At 45.4% G+C, this 23020-nt stretch overlaps 2 protein-coding genes across 2 annotated transcripts in view; one reads left to right on the forward strand and one right to left on the reverse strand.

Annotated features, from left to right (window-relative positions):
- Nucleotides 1-1953: 1953 nt before the first annotated feature.
- Nucleotides 1954-23020, reverse strand: part of nrap (nebulin-related anchoring protein) — a gene marked incomplete at both ends in the record, with an annotated part of 157142 nt that continues 136075 nt past the window's right edge. The window contains 12 exons of the mRNA XM_080747183.1: nt 1954-2364; nt 3109-3264; nt 6241-6552; nt 8236-8343; nt 8468-8572; nt 9482-9580; nt 10103-10207; nt 10721-11032; nt 12152-12259; nt 12945-13052; nt 13201-13299; nt 13544-13648. Coding sequence (XP_080603309.1) covers nt 1954-2364; nt 3109-3264; nt 6241-6552; nt 8236-8343; nt 8468-8572; nt 9482-9580; nt 10103-10207; nt 10721-11032; nt 12152-12259; nt 12945-13052; nt 13201-13299; nt 13544-13648 — 2028 coding nt within the window. The remainder of the gene's footprint in view (nt 2365-3108; nt 3265-6240; nt 6553-8235; nt 8344-8467; nt 8573-9481; nt 9581-10102; nt 10208-10720; nt 11033-12151; nt 12260-12944; nt 13053-13200; nt 13300-13543; nt 13649-23020) is intronic.
- Nucleotides 14576-20161, forward strand: LOC308303733 (transcription activator BRG1-like; the record flags this gene model as incomplete). Its single annotated transcript, XM_080748217.1, has 2 exons — nt 14576-18418; nt 19136-20161. The coding sequence occupies 2 exons, from the start codon at nt 14576-14578 to the stop codon at nt 20159-20161; spliced, it is 4869 nt and encodes a 1622-aa protein (XP_080604343.1).

The following is a 23020-nucleotide window of genomic DNA, read 5'->3' on the forward strand; positions in this document are numbered from 1 at the left end:
ACATTAGGCTATATATTTTCTTTTCTGTTTTTTGGCTGTTATGCCTTTATTGATCGGACAGTAGACTGGCTATACGTATTTTGAGCAATGCTTTTGCAATGTTTTTGAAAAGAAAAATAACTTGAAGGACATGGTTTGCTTTGACAAAACAATTTATTATTTTTCTCCAATATTAAATTCAAACATGTACTCCCAGTCCAGCCTTGAGTTCCTACTAGAGCCACCATTGCATTGTTATAATAAAACTGAACCTGCCAGACATACAGTACATCAGGATCAAACAAAGTTCTTACTCAGATAAACATCATTTTTACCACATAACAAAAACAGCCGTCTTAATGCAATGCTGTGTGGTATGGCTGCAAACTGCTGAAAACTGCATTTGCTCACCTTGCAGCATTTTATTCACTTATAAAGATATAAAACAAATGATTAATAAATACTTTGGTAATTGCAGCAAGAGCTTGGGAGACATTACCGGCACTTCTTTCTTTCTCATCAACACACCAAACACATACAGTGACAGCAACATGCTCAACTTTCTTGAAACTCTCTACATAATTTATCCTCTTTCTGACATGGAAAGCCCTGTGACTGCATCACAACCTTATGGTTCATGAAACCTGTTCATTTTATTCTCACACTGCAAACTTTCTACAAACATGGCAAAAGTCCTCTCTCTCTCTAATTGACATGCTTAAAGCTGCAATCTGTAACTCTTATGTCCGACCTGGGATTTGAATCTGGGATCTCCTGAAAGATCACACATGTTCATCGGTTTATGAGCAGGCAGTAATACTTGTCAATATTATAACTAATACCAGTTATATTGTATTAACATTAACATACAGTACTCTACCATACATGCTTAAAATAATGTTTTACTCATTGAAAAAGTTCACGATTGCAGCTTTAATTACCTTCAAAGTCTCTCGTTTACTGTCCAGAAACGAGCAACCAATCAAAGTACAGTACCTGTCAAAGTGCTGCCTGTAAACTGCAAATTAAAGCTCTACTCGTCAATCTAAAAAGGCTCATTTATGCTTCGCCGCTCGCCACTTTTCGCTCAACAAAAAGTGGCGCGTTTTAAACTGACAAAAGTGGTCGTGTGATGAAGTATATGTGAGCCTACTGTAACATTCACTAAAAAACTGTTCTTAACGTCGAGTCCGGGGACCTACAGGGGTCTAAATGGACCCTATTAGGGTGTCTGTAACTGAGTGTACAAATGGAACCAAATAACTGGTTAATGGTGCATTTATATAGCGCCTTTATCCAAGGCGCTTTACAGAGATTGTGCATTACGTTCACCCATTCACACACACATTCATTCCATGATGGAGGAAGGAGGAAACCATGCAAGGCACCAAGATGCTCATCAGGAGCACTTAGGGGTTCAGAGTCTTGCTCAAGGACACTTCGACACTCACTAAACTAACTCTGGGGGAGCCCGGGATCAAAATGCGATCCCAAGCGCCCACTCTACAGTGAAGTGTAGGGTCCTAGTACAGTATAGTTTAGTTCAGTGATTCTCTACTGTTCTTTTAATTCCATGGACCCTCATTGTGTTATGCATTAGGCCACAGATCCTAGATAAAGTACTATGTTCTATCCGTCTGTCTTTCAATGTTATATGAGATACTTAAAGTGTGGTTCCTGTGGAAATAAGCCTCGGCTTTCTAGGATCTCCTTTTAGTTGACCGTGTACCAGTGATTTGTACTGTCATGAAACTGTACTTTTTTCTATTGCAAACTTCTAATAAATTCTTCAATCAATCAACCAATCAATCAAACAGGCCCCCCATTTGATTAAAATAAGATAAAAATCCTTTCGTACCAAAAAGATGAATTTGTACACTCTGAGTCACAGAACCCAGGAAAAGGGTCCACTTTGAACCTCTCGCTGGTCCCCGGAAACCGACTTTCAGAACCAGCGCACTAAAAGGCTTTCCTCTACGCCTCCTCCTCCTCCTCGATGGCCGGCACGTTTCTGGACGAGGACGTCTTGACGGAGTCCTCCAGGGCAGAGGAGGAGGAGGACATGGAGGACGTCTTGACGGAGTCCTCCAGGGCAGAGGAGGAGGAGGACATGGAGGACGAGGCGGCGATGGAGGTCTGTTTGGAGGAGGAGGAGGAGGAGACGCTCTTCTTCTCCATGGACCTGAAGGAGGAGGTGGAGGAGGAGGTGGTGGTCTTCTTCTGCACCGTCTGGATGGTCTTCTTCCTCTTGACGTGGAGGACCTCCATGGCGTCCATGTTGACGCCAGGCAGGATCTGCTCCTCCGAGGTCTCCTCCGTCTGCTCTGAGGAGCACTGGTCCTGATGCTGCTGCTGCTGCTCCATCATCATCTGCTGCTGCTGCAGCTGGATGGAGGGAGGAGAGGGTGGATGGGTGGATGAGTGGAATAATGGGTGAGTGAATGAACGAATGGGCGATTGAAATAGCCGATCTACAAGCTCACAAACAAGGGTTCTGCATAAATCTGTGCAATCGCAGAATGGAGAAATCACCCGTCAAGGGCTTCTGCCAGAAATTTACTAGGCGAAGCCTCGCCCCGAGCAAGGCTTCTGACATGGCTTCTTACGTTTTACAGGAGTTGGGCATTGTCACATTCCAATACAGACCTAATACCCCATCTCACCTAATCATTAGACTCCCTATCCACACCTCCTGGGATCGAATCCCGCTTGTGCCACTATTATTCCACCGCAGACATTTTTTCTGGCAGATAAATCAGTCATTACAACGCCATCAAGGCCTGCCAAAACTATATTTTGTCGACTAAATCAACTGTAGATTCAGTCGACTAAAATAATATTTAGTTGACTAAAATAATAGTTAGTCAACTAAAACTAGACTGAAACTAAAACATTTCATATGAGTAAAATATGACAAAAACTATACATCTAAATTTGCTGACAAAATTAACACTGATCATGTGTTGGTACTATGATCATACATAGCATTACAGTTACAATAACATTCTCACCATCATTATATGTTGGTACTGTGATCATACAGTGTATCAGTATAACTATCATTCTCACCATCACAAGTTGTTGGTATTGTGATCATACATAGAATTACAGTTACAGTATCATTCTCACCATCATGAGGTGCTGGTACTGTGCGATGGCCTCGTCAGTGCTCACTCCCTCGGCCAGGCCCAGCTCGGCGGCCCGGCGGGCCAGCTCAGCCTTGTGGGAGCCAGGAGGGGTCCAGCCCGCTCCCCTCATCCAGTTCAGGTCCGCCTTGTAGTCCACCTGCAACACGGAGGATTTATGGGAGAGTGTTTTTTGCAGGTCTTTCAGTCCGAGTGTATCAAAAAAGCAACTGGGTTAACCCTCTAAGGCCCACGGTTGTAATATTACAACGTTTGTATTTTATCCAAAAAAAGGTTTAAATCATTTTATTTTAGCTCCCCCTACCACCTAAACACCACCATTGGATTCTATTGTTTAGTATTACAATGCCATTGGCCAAAATATTTGCATATAAATACCCCCCACAGGGGCTGACATTCACACCCGCCACACCCGCTGAAATTCCAGAGTTTTGACGAACAACATCTCACTTTTTCATGGAAGCTATACCTCACAAAAACATAAGTAAAATGCCTGTACTATTTTTTTTGGTGATCATTAGAATGTCTAGAACATGTACATATGTTATTATTGTGAAAAATATCCCCCATATGTAAATTAGAGCATGATTTATGATTTTTGATTTATGGCTATAAAATCTTACAAAAACATTTTTTTGAAAAAAACATTACATTTTCCTCTTAATAGGACTCCTACAACACCATCTGATTTTTTTCAATTTTTTATTTCAAGTATTTCTTAATGCGGGCCTTAGAGGGTTAAAGGGGAAGACCACCCATTTTCAATATTGAACTATGTCATTAATATAACTTAGAGGAGTTGTGTGGAAATAGAAAAAAAGTTCCCCCCTTCTGTGTTGCCTAGAACTGGAAGATTGATTTTGGGGTTTGTATTGTAAAGTACAACGGTGTGGTGTCATCAAGTTGTACTTTACTATACAAACCCCAAAATCAATCCTCCAGTTCTAGGCAACACAGAAGGGCAGGAACTTTTTTTCTTTTTCCACACGACTCCTCTAAGGTATATTAATGACATAGTTCAATATTGAAAATGGGTGGTCTTCCCCTTTAAGCACCTTTGGTCAGACCAGTTTGACACTCACCAGGTTAGCATTCACCAGCATCGTCAGGTTAGAATTTCAACAGGTTAGCATTCACCAGCGCCAGCAGGTTGGCATTTCACCAGGTTAGCATTCACCAGCATTAGTTTTACTGAGGTTAGGGACAGGTTAGGGTTAGGTTTAGGTGTATCTCCTTCTCCATGCTGCTGCAGACTGTAGACTCAATCTATAGCTATGGTATTTCCTTTATTAGATAGTCCCCCCAGGAATCCGCAGAGAAAATTTCTTAATTCCGCGGAGAACAATCCTGATTCTGCGGAATTCTGTGGTGAACAATTCTTGATTCCGCGGACATTAAAAAACAACCTAAAATGACCAGTTATCAAGCTAAAAATGATATAGTTCTAATAATCAAGTAAAACCCTTCATGAAATAGCTACAATTAATTTTAATTAGTGGTTAGAATAATCAAATAATCATTTTTGAGAATATAAATCTAATATTAAATCTATTCTTTTTTTTAATTGTTATTGTTTTTAATAATTACTTTCTGTTGCAAAGACTATATTGTCATGCAAACCCTGCCCATAGTAACCACATTTTAGAGGATAGCCTACCTACTACCTAGTATGGGTGTAATATTTATTTATTCTCTTCTGCATTAGCATTGTTATTGCCAGGACCATAGAGGCATAGAGGAACTATAGTTCAGGACACAGTTTCTGTCAGGAACGAATGTGGGACCGGACCAATACAGCGTCAGTGCAACCAGTAGGAGGGAAGCTAAGCTATTCCCCCAGGCTCTGTATGAGGTGGCCACTGGCCAGACCATGTACACATCGTTTTATAATAGTAGTAATGACTACTCCCGCCGCTCTGCTGCCACTCGCGACCGTTATTCTACGGACGTCAGAAAAGTCCGCGAATGGCCGAGAAATCCGCGGGTGGTCCATGTATAGCATGCGTGAGTGCGTCTTTCTCACCATGTGAGGCTTGTGAGCCAATATAAACAGTCAGACGATGTGCCTAGTTCCTAGTCCATTAAAAATCAGCACCATCCGCTCTGGTATCGTCACCACACACACGAGTCACAGCACATGAATGCATGCCACGGCAAACAAAGCCATTTCCGTTTCCGTATCCGGCACGAGGACCGGCTAGGCTGTGATCGTGATCCGTGATCGCGGATTCCTGGGCGGACTAATTAGAGTGCACTGCCTCTATCTAGTGGCGTTACAAAACTATTGCACCCGCTGACATCCACAAGCCCACACACTGTGACAAAATTGTCACACACGTTTTTTATTAACCTTTAGAAGGGAACACCCAGGTTACGCCCATTTTGGCGACAGGCATACAGAGCAGCATTGCTATGCAATAGTATCTGTAGGGATACAAACTGGGCGGTCGTTGCAACAAAACAAACAAAACACAGAAAGATGCAATTCTAGAAAATTGCAAGTGTGGTTGCCGTGACGCGTGTCACACATGCAAATGAACCATTTACATTTTCCCCATTTCCCTCCACTGGCTCCCGGTTGCGGCCCGCACTGAATACAAAACACTGATGCTGACCTTCAAAGCAGCCAAAGGTATGGCTCCTCCATACCTCCAAAACCTGATCAACCCCCACCCGTTCAAGTCAGTCCTTGTCCCTTTTATGACCATTATGGAGACCCTCGATGTCATCAATATTAAGCCCATATCTTGGAATGTCCATATATGGACATACTGTGTCAGTGTGTCAGTCTCATGTGATCTATGATGTCAGTCATGTGACAGACAGACAGACTGACTGACTGACAGCTGGTGGAGGTTTATAACCTCATAGCAAAATGCAAGCAGACAAATCCTGATGAAGCCGGTCGATTTGACATATGGCCCAAAACTGTGTGTTTAGTAGCGCAGCAAAATAACGTTTATCCGGAAAGATGGAGGGAAATTAAGAAGGAAATAAAGTCGGACAAGTACTATATAGTCTGGTTGCCCTGTTAGGGGCAACCAGACTATATAGTAAAACTAAAAAGGTCTAAGAACCACAGTCCTAAAAACCAAAGCCCGGCGACGGCACTCACGTTGCTCTGCAGCTTGTAGGCCTGCTTGGCGTGCTTGACGTTGAGCTGCTGGTTGTCGCAGGTGTAGCTGTGCAGCCTCTCGCGGTAGTTGAGGTCGCTGGCCTGCGCCTGGCTCTTCTTGGCCTGCAGGAACTCGGGCCGGTCGCTGCTGATCTGGTAGTGCTGGCGGTCCTCCTTGGACTGCCGCTTGTACTCCAGGTTGCTCTGCAGCTTGCTGGCCGCCATCGAGTGCACCATCTTGGGGTCGTCCTCCACGCACTGCAGCCCCACCTGCTGGCCCTTGTCCCTCACGTGGGCCTCCTTGTAGCGGAACTGTTCGATATGATTTGATTGATTGAATACTTGTCAGAAATGTTAAAGGTGATACACCATGAAATTTCACTTTTCCTATTTTAAAACCTTTTTTTGGGGTCCCACTAGCACCTTCTATCCTCACAAAGTCCCATTTCTGACCGTTGTGTCTTTCTCTGGTTTTGAGAAGGCGAAGGTTAAAAGTATCCCACGGGTTCTCAAAACAGGCTGTCCAGATTTGCTGCCGATTGTGACGTCATCTGCCGATTGTGACGTCATCACAAAAAAGAAAAAAAATCTAAAAAAATGTTTTTCAAAAAAAAAACTTTTTCAAGCTGAAATGCTCTGAAATGCTCTGAGAGCCATTCAAAAATGAGAGAGGCTCTCTATTCAGGAGTGGTAATTTAGCCTCAAACCTTTTGAAAAACGTTTTTGGGACATAAACAATATGACATAAATACTTTTTAAATGCATGGTGTATCACCTTTAAACAGCACGAGGTAAAGTCAGACATTAAAGGAGTAGTTCACCCCCAAAATGACTTTTTTTCTATTGATTACTCATGCCATGGAGAGTAGAATTCAATAATATTTTTTGGTTTTTGTCACATTCCTAAGACAAAAATTTGATTTGAGTAAATTTACCCTCATTGATTCCGGATGGTGACCCATTTCGAAACGGGTCACCATCCGGAATGAATGGGGGTAAATTTATTGTTATCATATTTTTGTCTTAGGAATGTGACAAAAACCAAAAAATATTATTAAACTCTACTCTCAATGGCATGAGTAATCAATAGAAAAAAAATCATTTTGGGGGTGAACTACTCCTTTAAGGCCAAAAGGATAAGACCAACAACACATCAGATGCCTGATGAAGGTCTGAACGACCGAAAAGTTGCCTAAATAAACTATTTGTAAGTGAAGACAGTGTGCGGGACTCCATTCCTTTATTCATTACGTTCACTGTTCCGAGTCCGACGCACCGGTCCTTGTAGGTGTGCATAAGGACTTCTCTTCTAAGTACAATCTAAAAAAAATGTTTACTCGAGAACCAAACCTGTAACCATGTATAGTCTAAGGCCATGTTCAGACGACACCAGTCTGTAGCGCCATTGCATTGACACTTTTTATCGAGCGTTCATACTAAGAAGTACTGAAACAATGTAGTGTGCACACCAGGTCGCTAGGTGGCAGTGACACACTATCTGGCAGTGTGTGACATCATGTCCGCTCTACTTCCTGTCACAGCATTTGTTTACATAATCCCCATAGCAGCGTACCGGCTCCACTGCGCTCCACTGCTGTCGGCTTTGCAGCGTCAGTCATTACATCACACATTTTGCGGTTTCCCTGTAACTCGCCTGTTTAGATGGAAACATTTAATTTTACGGATTTCTCGTGGAAGCGGCGTCGTGTAAACGCCGCCTAAGAGTCTAGTCACTTTGACAGCATATACTTTATTACTTGAAAGCAATACTGCACTTTATGCACAAATCTGTATTGCCCAATAAAAACGCTGCTAAACTACATAGATGCACTTTACACCTTTGTACATGTTGTCTTGTATGTCATCTTATATGTTGTTTTTTTTATGCTAGAAAGAAGAACTACGGTACATTATAATTTTGCATAGAAAAAGCTCAGTAGTCATTATACGTGTACTGTAAGAGGTTGTTCTGATGGGGTTCGTGCTTAAACTCACATCGCTGGCGATCTCTCTGGACGCCTTGGCGGTCTGGAAGGGAATGGCGTCCAGCCTCAGGTCAAAGCCAGCTGACCGGCCCTCATCCGCCGAAGCCTTGTAAACTTTCTATATAACAGAAAATAAAATAACATAGCATACGTTTAAGCTGTAACTTGTTAAATGTAAATTGTAAAGTGTTAAATGCAGAAACTGTCAATTGTAAATATCTATTTCCCAAATGTCTTCTTACATTGCTGATTTGCTGTGCGTTTAGCTTTGCTCGGATGAAGTCTGGGTCGTCACCGTGCAAGGTGTACTTATGCATGTCCTCGTTCTTCCCAGAATGGTACAGCCTCTGTGAGATGGAGACACGAACACAGCATGAACATTACTTGAATGTTGCATCCCGTTCATTTCTGGTGTCTACAGTACACATCGTTTTGGTGCGAGTGTCAGTAGCCGACACTCAGGCAATAAAGATTGTGCTTGATAGTGTTTAGAGAATACATTCTATGTGGAGGGATTATTGTGAAAAATATATCAGTGAAAGATTATATAAAAAAAACATACATTTTCAATTTAAAATTACACAGTATGATTTTAACATTTAAATTAGCCAACTGTGGGGTGCCTGCTGGCCTACTGGTACAGGCGCATACAACTTAGGCATTGCCACACAGGCATGGATGCCTGTCGGCGTCACCGATTCAATTCCCGATCCGGACGACCTTTGCCGCGTGCCACTCCCCATCTCCCCCCATTTCCTGTCAGTCTACTGTCCTATCAATATAGGCATAAAAAGCCCAAAAACAAATCTTTAAATTAGCCAACTGTCAACATCCTGCTGTTGCTGCTCAACCTCGCTGCGTACAGGGCTGGATTAACACCTCAAAGGGCCCCTGGGCACTGAAGCGCCAAGGGGCCCCTGTGTGCGTGCAAAATGTTTTGTAGGCATATGTAGGCATGTAGGTCCAATATAACATCTGCAGCAGCAGTTGGCTCAGTGCGGCCCGGCGGAGTTTTAATCAGTTGACTTGACTTTCATGAAATATTGTACATTGTACTTAACACACAATCAGCACTTTTCAGCAGCATTCTCACATCATTTGTTTCAGGGGGTGGTGGACATCATTTATTTCATTCTGATAAAAAAAAAAAAAAATGTTTTTATTTTTTATTTTTATTTTTTAGGGCCCTTGATACCCAGGGCCCCTGGGCACGTGCCCAAAGTGCCCATATGGTAGATCCGGGCCTGGCTGCGTACCTCGCTGCACTGCTGGTAGCTGTGTTTAGCATGAACCACGTCAGGAGAGTCTGCTATGGCCGTGAACCTCAGACTGTCTGGAAGCTGACGATACTTCTTCTGTAGAGAGTACACATTATGTGCAAGCACCCACCCACGCACGCACGCACACGCACACGCACACGCACACGCACACACACACACACTTGTTAATATGTTAACTGTTAATATACAGTACTTTGGCTACATTATATATTTAATTTAGTTGTTCACCCCTCCAAAAAAATACTTTTCTATCAATTACTCACTTTTTTGTTTATGTCGCATTGGACATTTGGCTCTTACAGTACATCATGTAAGAGAAGGGGGGCGGTGAAATTCTTGTGCGTGTGCGCAGGCGGCAAGGGAGATTGTGGTCATTTCTACTCTATGAGCGTTTGTGTTTCCACATGAGAGACCGCAGCGCGATCCCTGTGTCACAGACTGCCATCTGTCTGAAAGGTGCTATACTCTTGTATTACAGTGTGTATTCACTGTATTAAAGTGTGTAATCACATCACTGATCATAAATACAGTACCCTTGTATTACAGTGTGTAGTGTGTACTTGTATAACAGTGTGTAGTTGTATTAAAGTGACTCACATCACTGATCAGCTCCCCGGCCTTCTTGGCTGATTCCATCTGAGGCGCTCCGACGCCGTCCCAGGCCACGCCCTTCATGAAGTTCAGGTCTGACTTGTATTGTTTCTAGCAGAGCAAGAGAACAACATGACATTATAACAGAACATCACAGGAGGAGAGGACAAACAAGAGATATAGGACACCACATGTTGTCTCCACCAGGCTGAAGGCATGGCCGAGACTATGTTTTGCACCCCATCCGTCCGCCCCTGACAAAGCAAGTTTGGTTGACAAAATAAAATCCATGCATTGGGGTGTGAACTCTAGATGTGTGTCACATGGTGGTGTGCAATTGATAGAAAATAAGTACCTCTCCTTTAACATCAAACGGGAGACTATGGGCTCTATTTTGATCGTCTTAAGTACCAGCTCTTATGCCTTAACTTAAAGGCCTGAGTCGGGGTAATGCTTTTCAGAAGATGCGAGTGACGTCGTTTTGTAGTTGAACCGGACCTTTCCAAAGAAAGGTTCGGTGGTCGGAGACAGTATGGACAGGCCTTTAAATTAAGGCATAAGACCTGGTACTTAAGAGAATCAAAATATAGCCCTATATGGCAGTAATGGATGAATGAACGGTACCTCGCTCTGCAGGTTGTACGCCTTCTTGGCCCACTGGACCTTCATGTCGTCGGGCAGAACAGTGTACTCGTGCAGCCTGGTCTTGTAGTCCTGGTCGCTGGCCAGCGCCTGGGCGTTCTTGGCCATCACCAGGCCCATCATGTCCTTGTTGAGGTGGTACTGGCCGCTGGTGCTCTGCGCGTCCTTGCGGTACTCCAGGTCGCTCTGCAGCCGGCCCGCCTGCAGGCAGTGGAGCAGGCGCGGGTCGTCCAGAACGCTCTTGGACCCGATGTGCTTGCCCTTGTCCAGCACGTGGCTGTGTTTGTACTGGTACTGCAGGGAGGGAGAATGCACCGTTGAGACACTTGAAAAGCACGGGTTCTCACATTTTTCTAATTAATAAGGCCACAGATCCCCATATGAAAACATTATGTGTGACCCCCCGTGCAAGATTTGTGATTTTTCAAAAGTTGGGTAAATAGCAATAATCGATTGCATTTTTATAGCGCTATTCTAAATACTTCTAAGTGCTTTACAATGTTTCATTCATACAGCACATTGGGAGGTGAAGGTGCGAACAGTTGATGCCAGTGCCCTCGCTTCCCACATTCACACACCAATGGTGGCAAGCTGACACCAGCTGACAAGGAGCTGAGACCTGCTCTACCCCCTGAGCCACAGATAAAAAATAGCAAACCTACTGTACAAGCTCATTCGCTATTTTCAGATATGGTAGGCCTATATAGCAGTGGCGGCCATTTTGTGGTTCCACAGATACCCCCTTCATAATATTTATACTAGTAAGACGCCCTAAGTGTGAGAAGGTCGTGCTGAGACCACATGAGACTGGCACAATATGTCCATAGGCCTATATGGGCATTCCCAGATATGGGCTTAATATTGATGACATCAGGGATCTCCATATATGGGCATAAAAGGGACAAGAACTTCCATTTACTGTATGGAGTGTGACATGAGGCGTGACAAATAATTGACTGACAGCCTGACATGAGGTGGAGGTTTTGATACCAACTTCTCCCTAGGGTCGCAATGAATTATTCTAAGCCTGGAACAAAGCCATCCAGGCTCCTGGTGAATCATGACCATAAAACAAACGATACAGTGGCTTGTAACTGCTAGGTACTGTATATATTATACCTGTCAGGGCCTGCCACACCTGTTATCACATGAACATGTTAGCTCAATAGAGGGTATGCGCGTGACATCATCATCATACCTGGAAGTTATGCGGGAATGCCTACTGAGTGGCAAAAAAACTAATTTCTGGCCCTGACAGCCCATACAAACAGAAAAGTCTTATCTGATTGCATTAAACAATGTTAAACTCACTTTGCCACTCAATTTGCCACTCAATTTGCCATTCACTTTTTGGATGCGCATACCCTCTATACATGACATGTCACCAGCAGCAGCAGGGAGACTTTAACTTACATCACTAGCGATGCCCGTGGAGCTCTTGGCTGCCTGGAAGGGGATGTCCTGCATGCACAGCTTGTAGCCCTGAGCCCTCAGGGTGTGCCAGGACTCCTTGTACTTGATCTGCAACACACAGTGCAATACACAACAACACACATTGACAACATTATATACGGTGAGGTCTCTAGCTTAACCCATTAAGACCTGAAAAATACCTAAATGTGCCTTCTAAATCTTAAAGGGTTTCTGAAAAATGCATTTGTCTGTGGTGCCCAAGGATTTTAATGTCAAGGACCCCTAGAATTATATGTATTCGACCTCGGACCCCCATCTCAAAATATTGTGTTCCAGGGACCCTCCCAGAAGCAACGATTAGATTCTCTTAGAAAATAATATATATTCAAAGATTTGCAGAAATTGTCAATTTGTTTCAAAAATAGCAGAGCTGCAAGATCTACAAAGACATAAAAAATAAATAAAATACATGTACTAGAGCTTGCATTGCAAATGTGCGCCTGTGCAGTTTTAGAGGTAATGGAGTGAAGTGTTCTTTTATGTACATAAACCAGAAGGAACAGCCTAGAAGAATTTACTTCTAATCTGAGGACTTTTAAGACCCTTAACTGAGCTCTGGTTACTGGAAAAGGCTCCAGTTTAATTACAGTAATATAGTTTAATGTAATTTGATTAAAAAGGGCTGGCTTGTTCATTTATTGTGTTAAACATGTCATGAAGATCTAATGTACAGTCTATAGATTATATGAAATATACATATTGTCTTAGGAAATGGATAATATTGTTTACTTACATCACTGAAGTTGGCAGCGTTAATCTTGGACTGTGTGAACTCATGCAGTCCCTGGGCGGTGAGCGTGTAGTTGTTTCTGTCGCTCACTCCTTTCTCTTTGTACAAACGCTATGGAAGAAATACAGCAGGAAAGAAAACAATAACATTTTAAACATTTAACTTATTTAACAAATAAGAAAATCTATGAATTCATATTATTTTGAGCTAAGAGGCTTCAACATCATCATTTAAAACACAATCATGTGCAGAGTCTTACGTCGCTGGTCAGCTGTCCACTGGCCTTGGCGTGGACGATGTCTGGAGAATCAGCCACGGACGTGTGCTTGAAGCTGTACGGCTGCTGACGATACTTTTTCTGTTCACAGTACAGAAACACAAAGATACAGCACATGGCACTCAACTTAAATATTGATTCTCCCTCCTCCTCCCAAAAATACAATACAATACAAATAAATGACTAACTGACTAACATTTCGGCCAAAACATTCGCTTTTTTTTGGTCTGGTCAAAATAAATTGGTGCAATGAAAGCACTGACATTTATTTTTCTTCGTTTTTAGGTAGGCGATGCAGTGTTTTTACAGTTTTAAGGTAACTTACATCACTGATGAGGTCGGAGGCTTTCTTGGAGCCTTCGATCTGCAGAGCTCCAGTGGCGATCCAGGCAGCTCCTCTCAGATAGTTCAGGTCTGCACGATACACTTTCTATGGAGTGAACACACGCACGCACACACACACACGCAGGACGGGCACGCACACAGGGAAAGATCGAGAGAGAAAACAAACAACAACAGATCATGAAACAGTTAAGCAAATATTTTATATTTCAGCTATCATTACAGAAAATGTATTGTAATGTCGTATCGCTACATGGCCCTCACATCTAGAGTTCAATCCTATGTCGCTCAGTCAATTCACCCAATATTCTGAGTCATAGTGTGAGGGATTTGTCAGAGTCTATATCTGTCTGTCTACCTGTACCCCATTTATGTCCAATTGCCCATATAAGGAGATATTTTCCCTTTTATGCCCATATATGGAGATCCCGGATGTCATCAGTATATGCCCATAATATGGTGATCGCTGATGTCATCAGTATATGCCCATATATGGGCATGCCCCCTTTAATGCCCATACTGTGAAGCTGACTGATTTATCAACACACTCCATATTTGGGCGGAGATCCCTGATGTCATCAGTATATGCCCATATATGGGCATGCCCCCTTTTGTGCCCATACTGTATATGAAGCTGACTGATTTATCAACACACTCCATATTTGGGCAGAGATCCCTGATGTCATCAATGTGACATCATAGGTCATTCCTCACGGGAACACAGCCATCATCAGTGTGCATGGGGAACAGAGACACACTGAAGACTGTAGCTGAGGGGAGAGGTGGATGCAAAAACCAGGATAGGTCGCTCTTTGTTTCTGGGTAGAAGGAATCCCAAGAGACAACCGGAGAGGCATCATTTAGCCATCATAAACTTGATGCTTGCAGGGATACTTGCTGCTGTTGCACATTCCTCTTCCCTGCTGACAGATAGATGTCAATCCCAGACACCCCGATGGTGGGAACACCTTGGTCAGGGCCTTACTCAGATCCTGGACCCTCTCCAAGAGCTACGATGGACCCAAACTCTGGTCCTCCTCCAGGCTCTGCCCACAATATGATGGGGCCCAGCCTTGAGATGGGCGCGATGGAAGGCATTAAGGACCCTGGCTGGGGAATGGGCCAGCAGAACCACAGTTCTCAGGGTCCAGGTGCTCTTGGCGGTGCGGGAGGGGGACCAGCTGGATCAGGCAGACCCACTCCTTTCAACCAGAACCAGCTGCCCCAACTCTGGGCCCAGACCATGGCCTACAAGACGCTGCCACGCATTCAGCCTCTATCGGAGCACAAGCAGACGGCTGTGCAAGGCAAGATGCCCATGCCAAGCTTGAAGCACCAACCCATGCTCAACTTGCCACCGTCCACTGGGTCTGTGCCCATTTATTTCTTACCCTATAGCAGTATGCCTACTGGACCCGCGGGTGTTCCTCCAGGAATGCAAGGTCCCCTCAAACCGTGGCCAGGATGGCCCATGGTGAGTGCTGATGGCCGATTCAGTGCCCCCCACAGGCTGATTCTTCATCATCCCACTGGAGGACCCTCTATGACTCCCTTCTTAGTGCCTCCCACTGCCTCCACATTCATGCCTCCTCCACAGTCACAGTCTCCAGGGCAGCCTGCCCAACCTCTGCCAATGATGAACCGTATCACCTCCATCCAGAAACCCTGCGGGCTGGACCCGGTAAAGATCCTCCAGGAGAGAGAGCACAGGCTTCAGGATCGTATTGCACACCGCATCCAAGAGCTGGAGCATCTTCCAGGCTCCTTGGCCGATGACCTACGTACAAAGGCCAACATTGAGCTCAAGACCCTACGGCTGCTTAACTTCCAGAGACAACTGCGCCAGGAGATGGTGGCATGCATGCGTCGTGACACAGTTCTGGAGACTGCTGTCAATGCTAAGGCCTACATGCGCAGCAAGCAACAGTCACTACGTGACAACCGCATCATAGATGAACTGGAGCAAAAGCAGAAGATCGAACAGGAGCGCATATTTCGCCAGAAACACCAGGAATACCTAAATAGCGTCTTGCAGCACGCTAAGAAGTTCAAGAAGTACCATCACTCCATCAAAGAAGAGATCCAGAGGGCCACCAAAGCCGTGGTCACATATCACGCCAACGCTGAGCGTGAGCAGAAGAAAGAGAATGCGCGCATTGAAAAGGAGAGAATGCGGAGGCTGATGGCTGAGGATGAAGAAGGCTACCGCAAACTCATTGACCAGAAGAAAGACAAGCGTCTGGCCTACCTGCTGCAGCAGACGGACGAGTTTGTGGCCAACCTCACCGAGCTGGTGCGGGCGCACAAGGCCACACAGGCTCTCAAAGACATAAAAATGAAGAAGCCAGAATATGCAGAAGGTGGGTCTTGTGCAATGGGCCCCGATAGCGAGCCGTTGGATGAAGTGACCAGTCAGATGAGTGACCTGCCATTAAAGGTCATCCACATCGACACCGGGAACATTCTGAGTGGGGTGGAAGCACCCAGGACCGGTCAGCTGGATGCCTGGCTTGAAAAGAATCCTGAGTACAAAGTAGCTCCGCGTTCAGACTGTGAAGACAGCCGTTCAGAAGAGGAAGAAGAGGGGGAGGACCTGTTGTCCACAGCTGGGGAGAAAGATATCAAGATTCCAGACCCTGATAGTGAGGACGTGTCTGAAGTGGACGCCAAGCACGTCATTGAACATGCCAAACAGGATGTGGATGACGAGTACAGCACTGCAGCCTTCGCAAGAGGCCTGCAGTCCTACTATGCCGTGGCTCATGCTATCACTGAGAAGGTGGAGAAACAGTCGTCACTGCTGGTCAACGGGCAGCTCAAACATTACCAGATCAAAGGTCTGGAGTGGCTGGTCTCTCTGCACAACAATAACCTCAATGGCATCCTGGCCGACGAAATGGGCCTGGGGAAAACCATCCAGACCATCGGCCTCATCACGTACCTCATGGAGTCCAAGCGCATCAACGGGCCCTTCCTCGTCATCGTGCCGCTCTCAACTCTGTCCAACTGGGTGTACGAGTTTGATAAGTGGGCTCCGTCTGTAGTCAAACTCTCCTACAAGGGCTCCCCAGCGGCCCGTCGTGAATTTCTCCCCGTCATCCACAGTGGGAAGTTCAACGTGCTGCTCACCACGTACGATTACGTCATCAAGGACAAGAAAGTGCTGGCCAAGCTCCGTTGGGAGTACATGATCATGGACGAGGGCCACCGCATGAAGAACCACCACTGTAAACTGACCCAGGTCTTGAACACACACTACCTGGGGTCACGGCGCCTCCTGCTGACGGGAACGCCACTGCAGAACAAACTACCCGAGCTGTGGGCGCTGCTCAACTTCCTCCTGCCCACCATCTTCAAGAGCTGCAGCACCTTTGACCAGTGGTTCAACGCCCCCTTTGCCATGACCGGAGAGAGGGTGGACCTAAATGAAGAAGAGACCATCCTGATCATCCGCCGTTTGCACAAAGTGCTCCGCCCTTTTCTGCTGCGTCGACTCAAGAAGGAAGTCGAGTCGCAGCTACCCGAGAAGGTGGAGTACGTGATCAAATGCGACATGTCGGCCTTACAGAGGGTGTTGTACAGACACATGCAGGCCAAGGGAGTCCTGCTCACGGATGGCTCAGAGAAAGACAATAAGGGTAAAGGCGGCACGAAGACACTGATGAACACTATAATGCAACTGAGGAAGATCTGCAACCACCCTTACATGTTCCAACAAATTGAAGAGTCTCTCTCGGAGCATCTGGGTTATTCTGGTGGAATAGTGTCAGGCCCCGATCTGTACCGCTCCTCTGGGAAGTTTGAGCTGCTGGATCGTATTCTGCCCAAGCTGAGTGCCACCAACCACAAGGTGCTCATCTTCTGTCAGATGACATCGCTCATGACTATCATGGAGGACTACTTTGCCTACCGCAACTTCAAATACCTGCGTCTGGACGGAACCACCAAGGCTGAGGACCGCGGCTCGCTGTTGAAGACCTTCAACGACCCGGCCTCCGACTACTTTGTGTTCCTGCTCAGCACCAGGGCCGGAGGCCTGGGCCTCAACCTGCAGTCCGCCGACACTGTCATCATCTTCGACAGCGACTGGAACCCTCACCAGGACCTGCAGGCCCAGGACCGGGCCCATCGCATCGGGCAGAAGAACGAGGTGCGCGTGCTACGTCTCTGCACCGTCAACAGTGTGGAGGAGAAGATCCTGGCTGCAGCTAAGTACAAGCTGAACATCGACCAGAAGGTCATCCAGGCCGGCATGTTCGACCAGAAGTCATTGGGCTGCGAGCGCCGGGCCTTCCTGCAGGCCATCTTGGAACACGAGGAACAGGATGAGGAGGAAGATGAGGTGCCTGACGATGAGTCCGTGAACCAGATGATCGCCAGAAGCGAGGAAGAGCTTGAGCAGTTCACACGTATGGATCTGGAGAGAAATCCAGAGAGGAAGCCTCGTCTGATGGAGGAGAAGGACATGCCTGCATGGATCCTGAAGGACGACGCAGAGGTGGAGAGGCTGACCTGCGAGGAGGGGAAGAAGATGTTTGGCCTAGGCTCTCGGCAGCGCAAGGAGGTGGACTACAGTTTTGACATGCTCACAGAGAAACAATGGCTCAAGGCCATTGCGGGGGAGGAGCTCGAGAAGGAAAATACCACCAGGAAACGCAAAAGAGGCAGCGACCACGATGGCGGCTCCTCCATGGCTGGCTTGAGCCAGAAGGATGAAGAGGGGGAAAAAGCAAAGAAGCAAAGGTGTACAACCACCGAGAAACTCTCTCCCAACCCTGCCTCCCTCACCAGGAAGATGATGAAGATCGTCGACGCTGTCATCGAGTACAAGGACGGTGATGGGCGACAGCTTAGCGAGGTCTTCGTCCAGCTACCATCTCGCAAGGAGCTGCCAGAATACTACAAAGTCATCCACAAACCTGTCGACTTCAGGAAGATCAAGGAAAGGATCCACAGCCACAAGTACCGCAGTCTGAACGACCTGGAGAAAGACGTCATGCTGCTCTGTCAGAACGCTCAGACCTTCAACATGGAGGGCTCTCTGATCTACAGGGATTCTGTTGCACTTCATTCGGTCTTCGCTGGCGCAAAGCAGAAGATGGAGAAGGAGGATGAGGGAGAGGGAAATGGGAAAGAGGAGAGAGACAAAGGCTGCGAGTCTGAATCTGGTTCAGTGAAGGTGAAGGTCAAGTCGAGTCGGAAAAAGAAGGGTGAGCGGGGGCAGGAAGGCCAGTGTCACCAGCGGGCCAAATCTGCTGTTGGTAACTACGACGCCAGCGTAGAGGAACAAGGAGGAGTGCTTAAGGCCATTGCAGGGGACAGCCTGGAGGAGCTTGAGGAGGAAGGGTGTCACAAAAATACCCCCAGGAAGCGCAAAAGAGACTGCGACCACGATGGCGGCTCTTCCACAGCCGGCTTGAGCCAGAAGGATGAAGAAGGAAAAAAAGCAAAGAAGCAAAGGTGTACAACCACCGAGAAAATCTCCCCCAACCCTGCCTCCCTCACCAGGAAGATGATGAAGATCCTCGACGCTGTCATCGAGTACAAGGACGGTGATGGGCGACAGCTTAGCAAAGTCTTCGTCCAGCTACCGTCTCGCAAGGAGCTGCCAGAATACTACAAAGTCATCCACAAACCTGTGGACTTCAGGAAGGTCAAGGAAAGGATCCTCAGCCACAAGTACCGTAGTCTGAATGACCTGGAGAAAGACATCATGCTGCTCTGTCAGAACGCTCAGACCTTCAACATGGAGGGCTCTCTGATCTACAGGGATGCCATTGCACTTCAGTCGGTCTTTGCCGGTGAAAGGCAGAAGATCGAGAAGGAGGATGAGGGAGAGGGAAATGGGAAAGAGGAGGGCGACAAAGGCTGCAAGTCTGAATCTGGTTCAGTGAAGGTGAAGGTCAAGTTGAGCCAGAAAAAGAAGGATGAGCGGGGGCGGGAAGGCCAGTATCACCAGCGGGCCAAACCTGCAGTCAGCAACGACAACGCAGGTGTAGAGGAACAAGGAGGAGTGCTTAAGGCCATTGCAGGGGACAGCCTGGAGGAGCTTGAGGAGGAAGGTTGTCGCAAAAGTACCTCCAGGAAGCGCAAAAGAGACTGTGACCACGATGGCGTCTCCTCCACGGCCGGCTTGAGCCAGGAGAAGGATGAAGAGGTGAAGAAAGCAAAGAAGCACAGGTGTGCCATCACCGAGAAGCTCTCCCCCAACCCTGCCTCCCTCACCAGGAAGATGATGAAGATCGTCGATGCCGTCATCGAGTACAAGGACGGTGTTGGGCGACAGCTTAGCGAGGTCTTCGTCCAGCTACCGTCTCACAAGGAGCTGCCAGAATACTACAAAGTCATCCGCAACCCTGTTGACTTCAGGAAGGTCAAGGAAAGGATCCGCAGCCACAAGTACCGTAGTCTGAACGACCTGGAGAAAGACGTCATGCTGCTCTGTCAGAACGCTCAGACATTCAACATGGAGGGCTCTCTGATCTACGGGGATTCCGTTGCACTTCAGTCGGTATTCGCCGGGGAAAGGCAGAAGATCGAGAAGGAGGATGAGGGAGAGGGAAATGGGAAAGAGGAGGGCGACAAAAACTTGCCAGTCTGAATCTCTCTATAGGGTTCTTCAATGTTTTTCAGCCCAAGGACCCCTTAGCTGAGAGAGGGACCCCCCCACTAAATATGGTATAATATTGTGTTGCAGATTAAACCTTTTCATAGATTCCATAGATGGCTTCATAGACTTGTTTGACAGCCACTATCATCAGTGCATGTTGTATTCATGTTAATGTGTATTTTCAGACATTTAAACCCTCAATAACCCTCAAAACTTGACCTTTCACTCTGTTCTGGTGACTCATACTGGCCTCATTATACATGAGGGGGCTGTGTTTTTTCAATTGCTTTTTTCATGTTTTGGGGGACAGAAATAACATAAAATACAATAAAGAAATATAATGAAAAATACATTTTAAAAAAGAAAGAAAAGAAACATGGCCCCCTCACATATCAGGAGGGAAGTATGAGTCACCAGAACCAAGGACGGCTGTTGTCAATGAATCTATCATGGTTCAAATGGAGTTTGAAGTTAAAATAAAATGAATCTAATATCTAAATACTGAACTGAGCAACTTAAAAACGGTCTGGGGTTTTTCACAAAAGCCTGAGTAGACCATAGAATTACCCAATTTATTTTTTTAAAGTGAAATATCCCTTTAACACACTCATTGCCAGGCATCATGGGAAACTGAGTCTTTGCATCCCTCCTGGGTGCGGGAGGCCACAGTCTATGACAAAGCTAGAAAGATGCAATTGGTAATTGCAAATGTGGTTGCCGTGGCACGAGTCACACTTGCAAATATCTCTGTATCTCTGTCAGTTCTTGTCCCTATTTGAGCAGTGCTAAACAATCCGTCCTTGTCCCTTTTATGCCCATATATGGAGATCCCTGATGTTATCAATATTAGGCCCATATCTTGGGAAGATTTAATATTTTTGAGCGGTGGTAAACCGCTCCATAGAGTGGCTGGGTGTGTGTCTGTAGCCTTTTTACTCAGCATTTTGCCATAGTAAAACCAGTGTGTGTAGCATAGGCTGTACATCCTAGACTCAAATCCTAGTCTGAAGACGTTCCACCGCTCACTTCATTTGTCATACTAGAAGGCCCAGCGTCTAGTCGGCGACCTGGCCAACTCGGAACAATGTAAATAGGGAATGAATGCCCCGCCCTTTAATGCAAACCCCATTATACCTGTTTTCATAGGATCCGTTTTGACCATCTGTCTGCCTGTGTCCATTTATGCCCATATATGGAGATATCTGTATCTGTCTGTCTGTCTGTCGGCGTCCATTTTATGTCCATATGTGGAGATCACTGCAGTTATAGTTCTGGGTCCATTTTATGCCCATATATGGAGATATCTGTCTATCTGCGTCCATTTTATGCCCCTTATATGGAGTATCTGTCTGTGCCTCCAACTGTGTTGCAGACACAGTGCCGGTTCCCCCTTTAATGCAAACCTCATTATACCTGTTGTCATAGGACCCGTTTTGAACATCTGTTTGCCTGTGTCCATTTATGCCCATATATGGAGATATCTGTATCTGTCTGTCTGCGTCCATTTTATGCCCATATATGGAGATCTTTGACCATCTGTTTGCCTCTGTCCATTTATGTCCATATATGGAGATATCTGTCTGTGTCCCTTTTATGCCCATATACGGAGATATCTGTCGGGTCGAGGCAAGGCCCCTGTATTGCCCATATATGGAGATCTCTGTATCTGCCCATATGCCCATATATGGAGATCTCAGTCTGTGTCCCTTTTATGCCCATATATCTGTCTGTGTCCCTTTTATGCCTATATACGGAGATATGGAGATATCTGTCTGTGTCCCTTTTATGCCCATATACGGAGATATCTGTCGGGTCGAGGCAAGGCCCCTGTATTGCCCATATATGGAGATCTCTGTATCTGCCCATATGCCCATATACACTCTAAGAAAGGATTCTGTGACCGAGTAAATAGCACTATTAAAAAAAGTTATATTTACTCAATAAAATCACTGAATATCATGTATGTGATTGTTTGAGTAGGTCACACCAAACGAAATGAGTAAAAATCCAACTGTTCTTTTTGAGTTAGATGTACATATATTATTTGAGTTAATTTCATGAGAATAAATTAGTATTTGACCAACTGATTTTATTCATGAATTATACTCAATTTGTTTTGGTAATTTTCCTTCATAATATTTGAGTATGGAGTACTTATATGGATCAATTTAAAAAGACCCTTAATTATTATTCATTCCAACTAAATAATCTTTCATCTCTCACAACAACCTAAACAATTGAGTAGATATGACTAAGATTCAAAATTGTACACAAGGGTTCATGGGAAAAAAAGGGTTCATGGGAAAATTCTACTGGACTGGAACATTCTGTCAACAAACAGCAGCAGCACACATCTTTTTCAACAAGAGACCTGGAGAGTGTTTGCAAATATTGGTAAGTAGATTTACTGTATCTTTGTGCATATAGGCTACACAAATGTATTGGGTATAACTTGTGTTCTTTACAAAGGTTTGCAGCTAGTTAAGGTCACAGTGAGGGGAATGTGCAAGCCCTCTAGTCATTGTGACTTTTTGCATTTATTACAAGATATGCACAGCTGCATACAATGGTGTGTACAATGAAGATAAAAACATATTATCTACATGTTTCTATTATGGTGTTCAATGAGGATTACATGTGTAAACTTGGAAAAAGTATGAAGTAAATAAGCAACATGATTATACAGTATACCTTGATTTTGGTTTGGCCCAGTAATTATTGGAATCATAAATTGACTAAGCCTTACATGGTGTCAGTTATTTGAATTATTATCTTTTTTTTTTCTTCAGAAATGCTCAAATGACCAATTTACAAGCTCAAGCTTGTGAGCTGTAGATCAGCTATAACCAC

Source organism: Nannobrachium achirus (assembly GCF_963921795.1).
Source record: "Nannobrachium achirus genome assembly, chromosome: 18".
NCBI lineage: Eukaryota > Metazoa > Chordata > Actinopteri > Myctophiformes > Myctophidae > Nannobrachium > Nannobrachium achirus.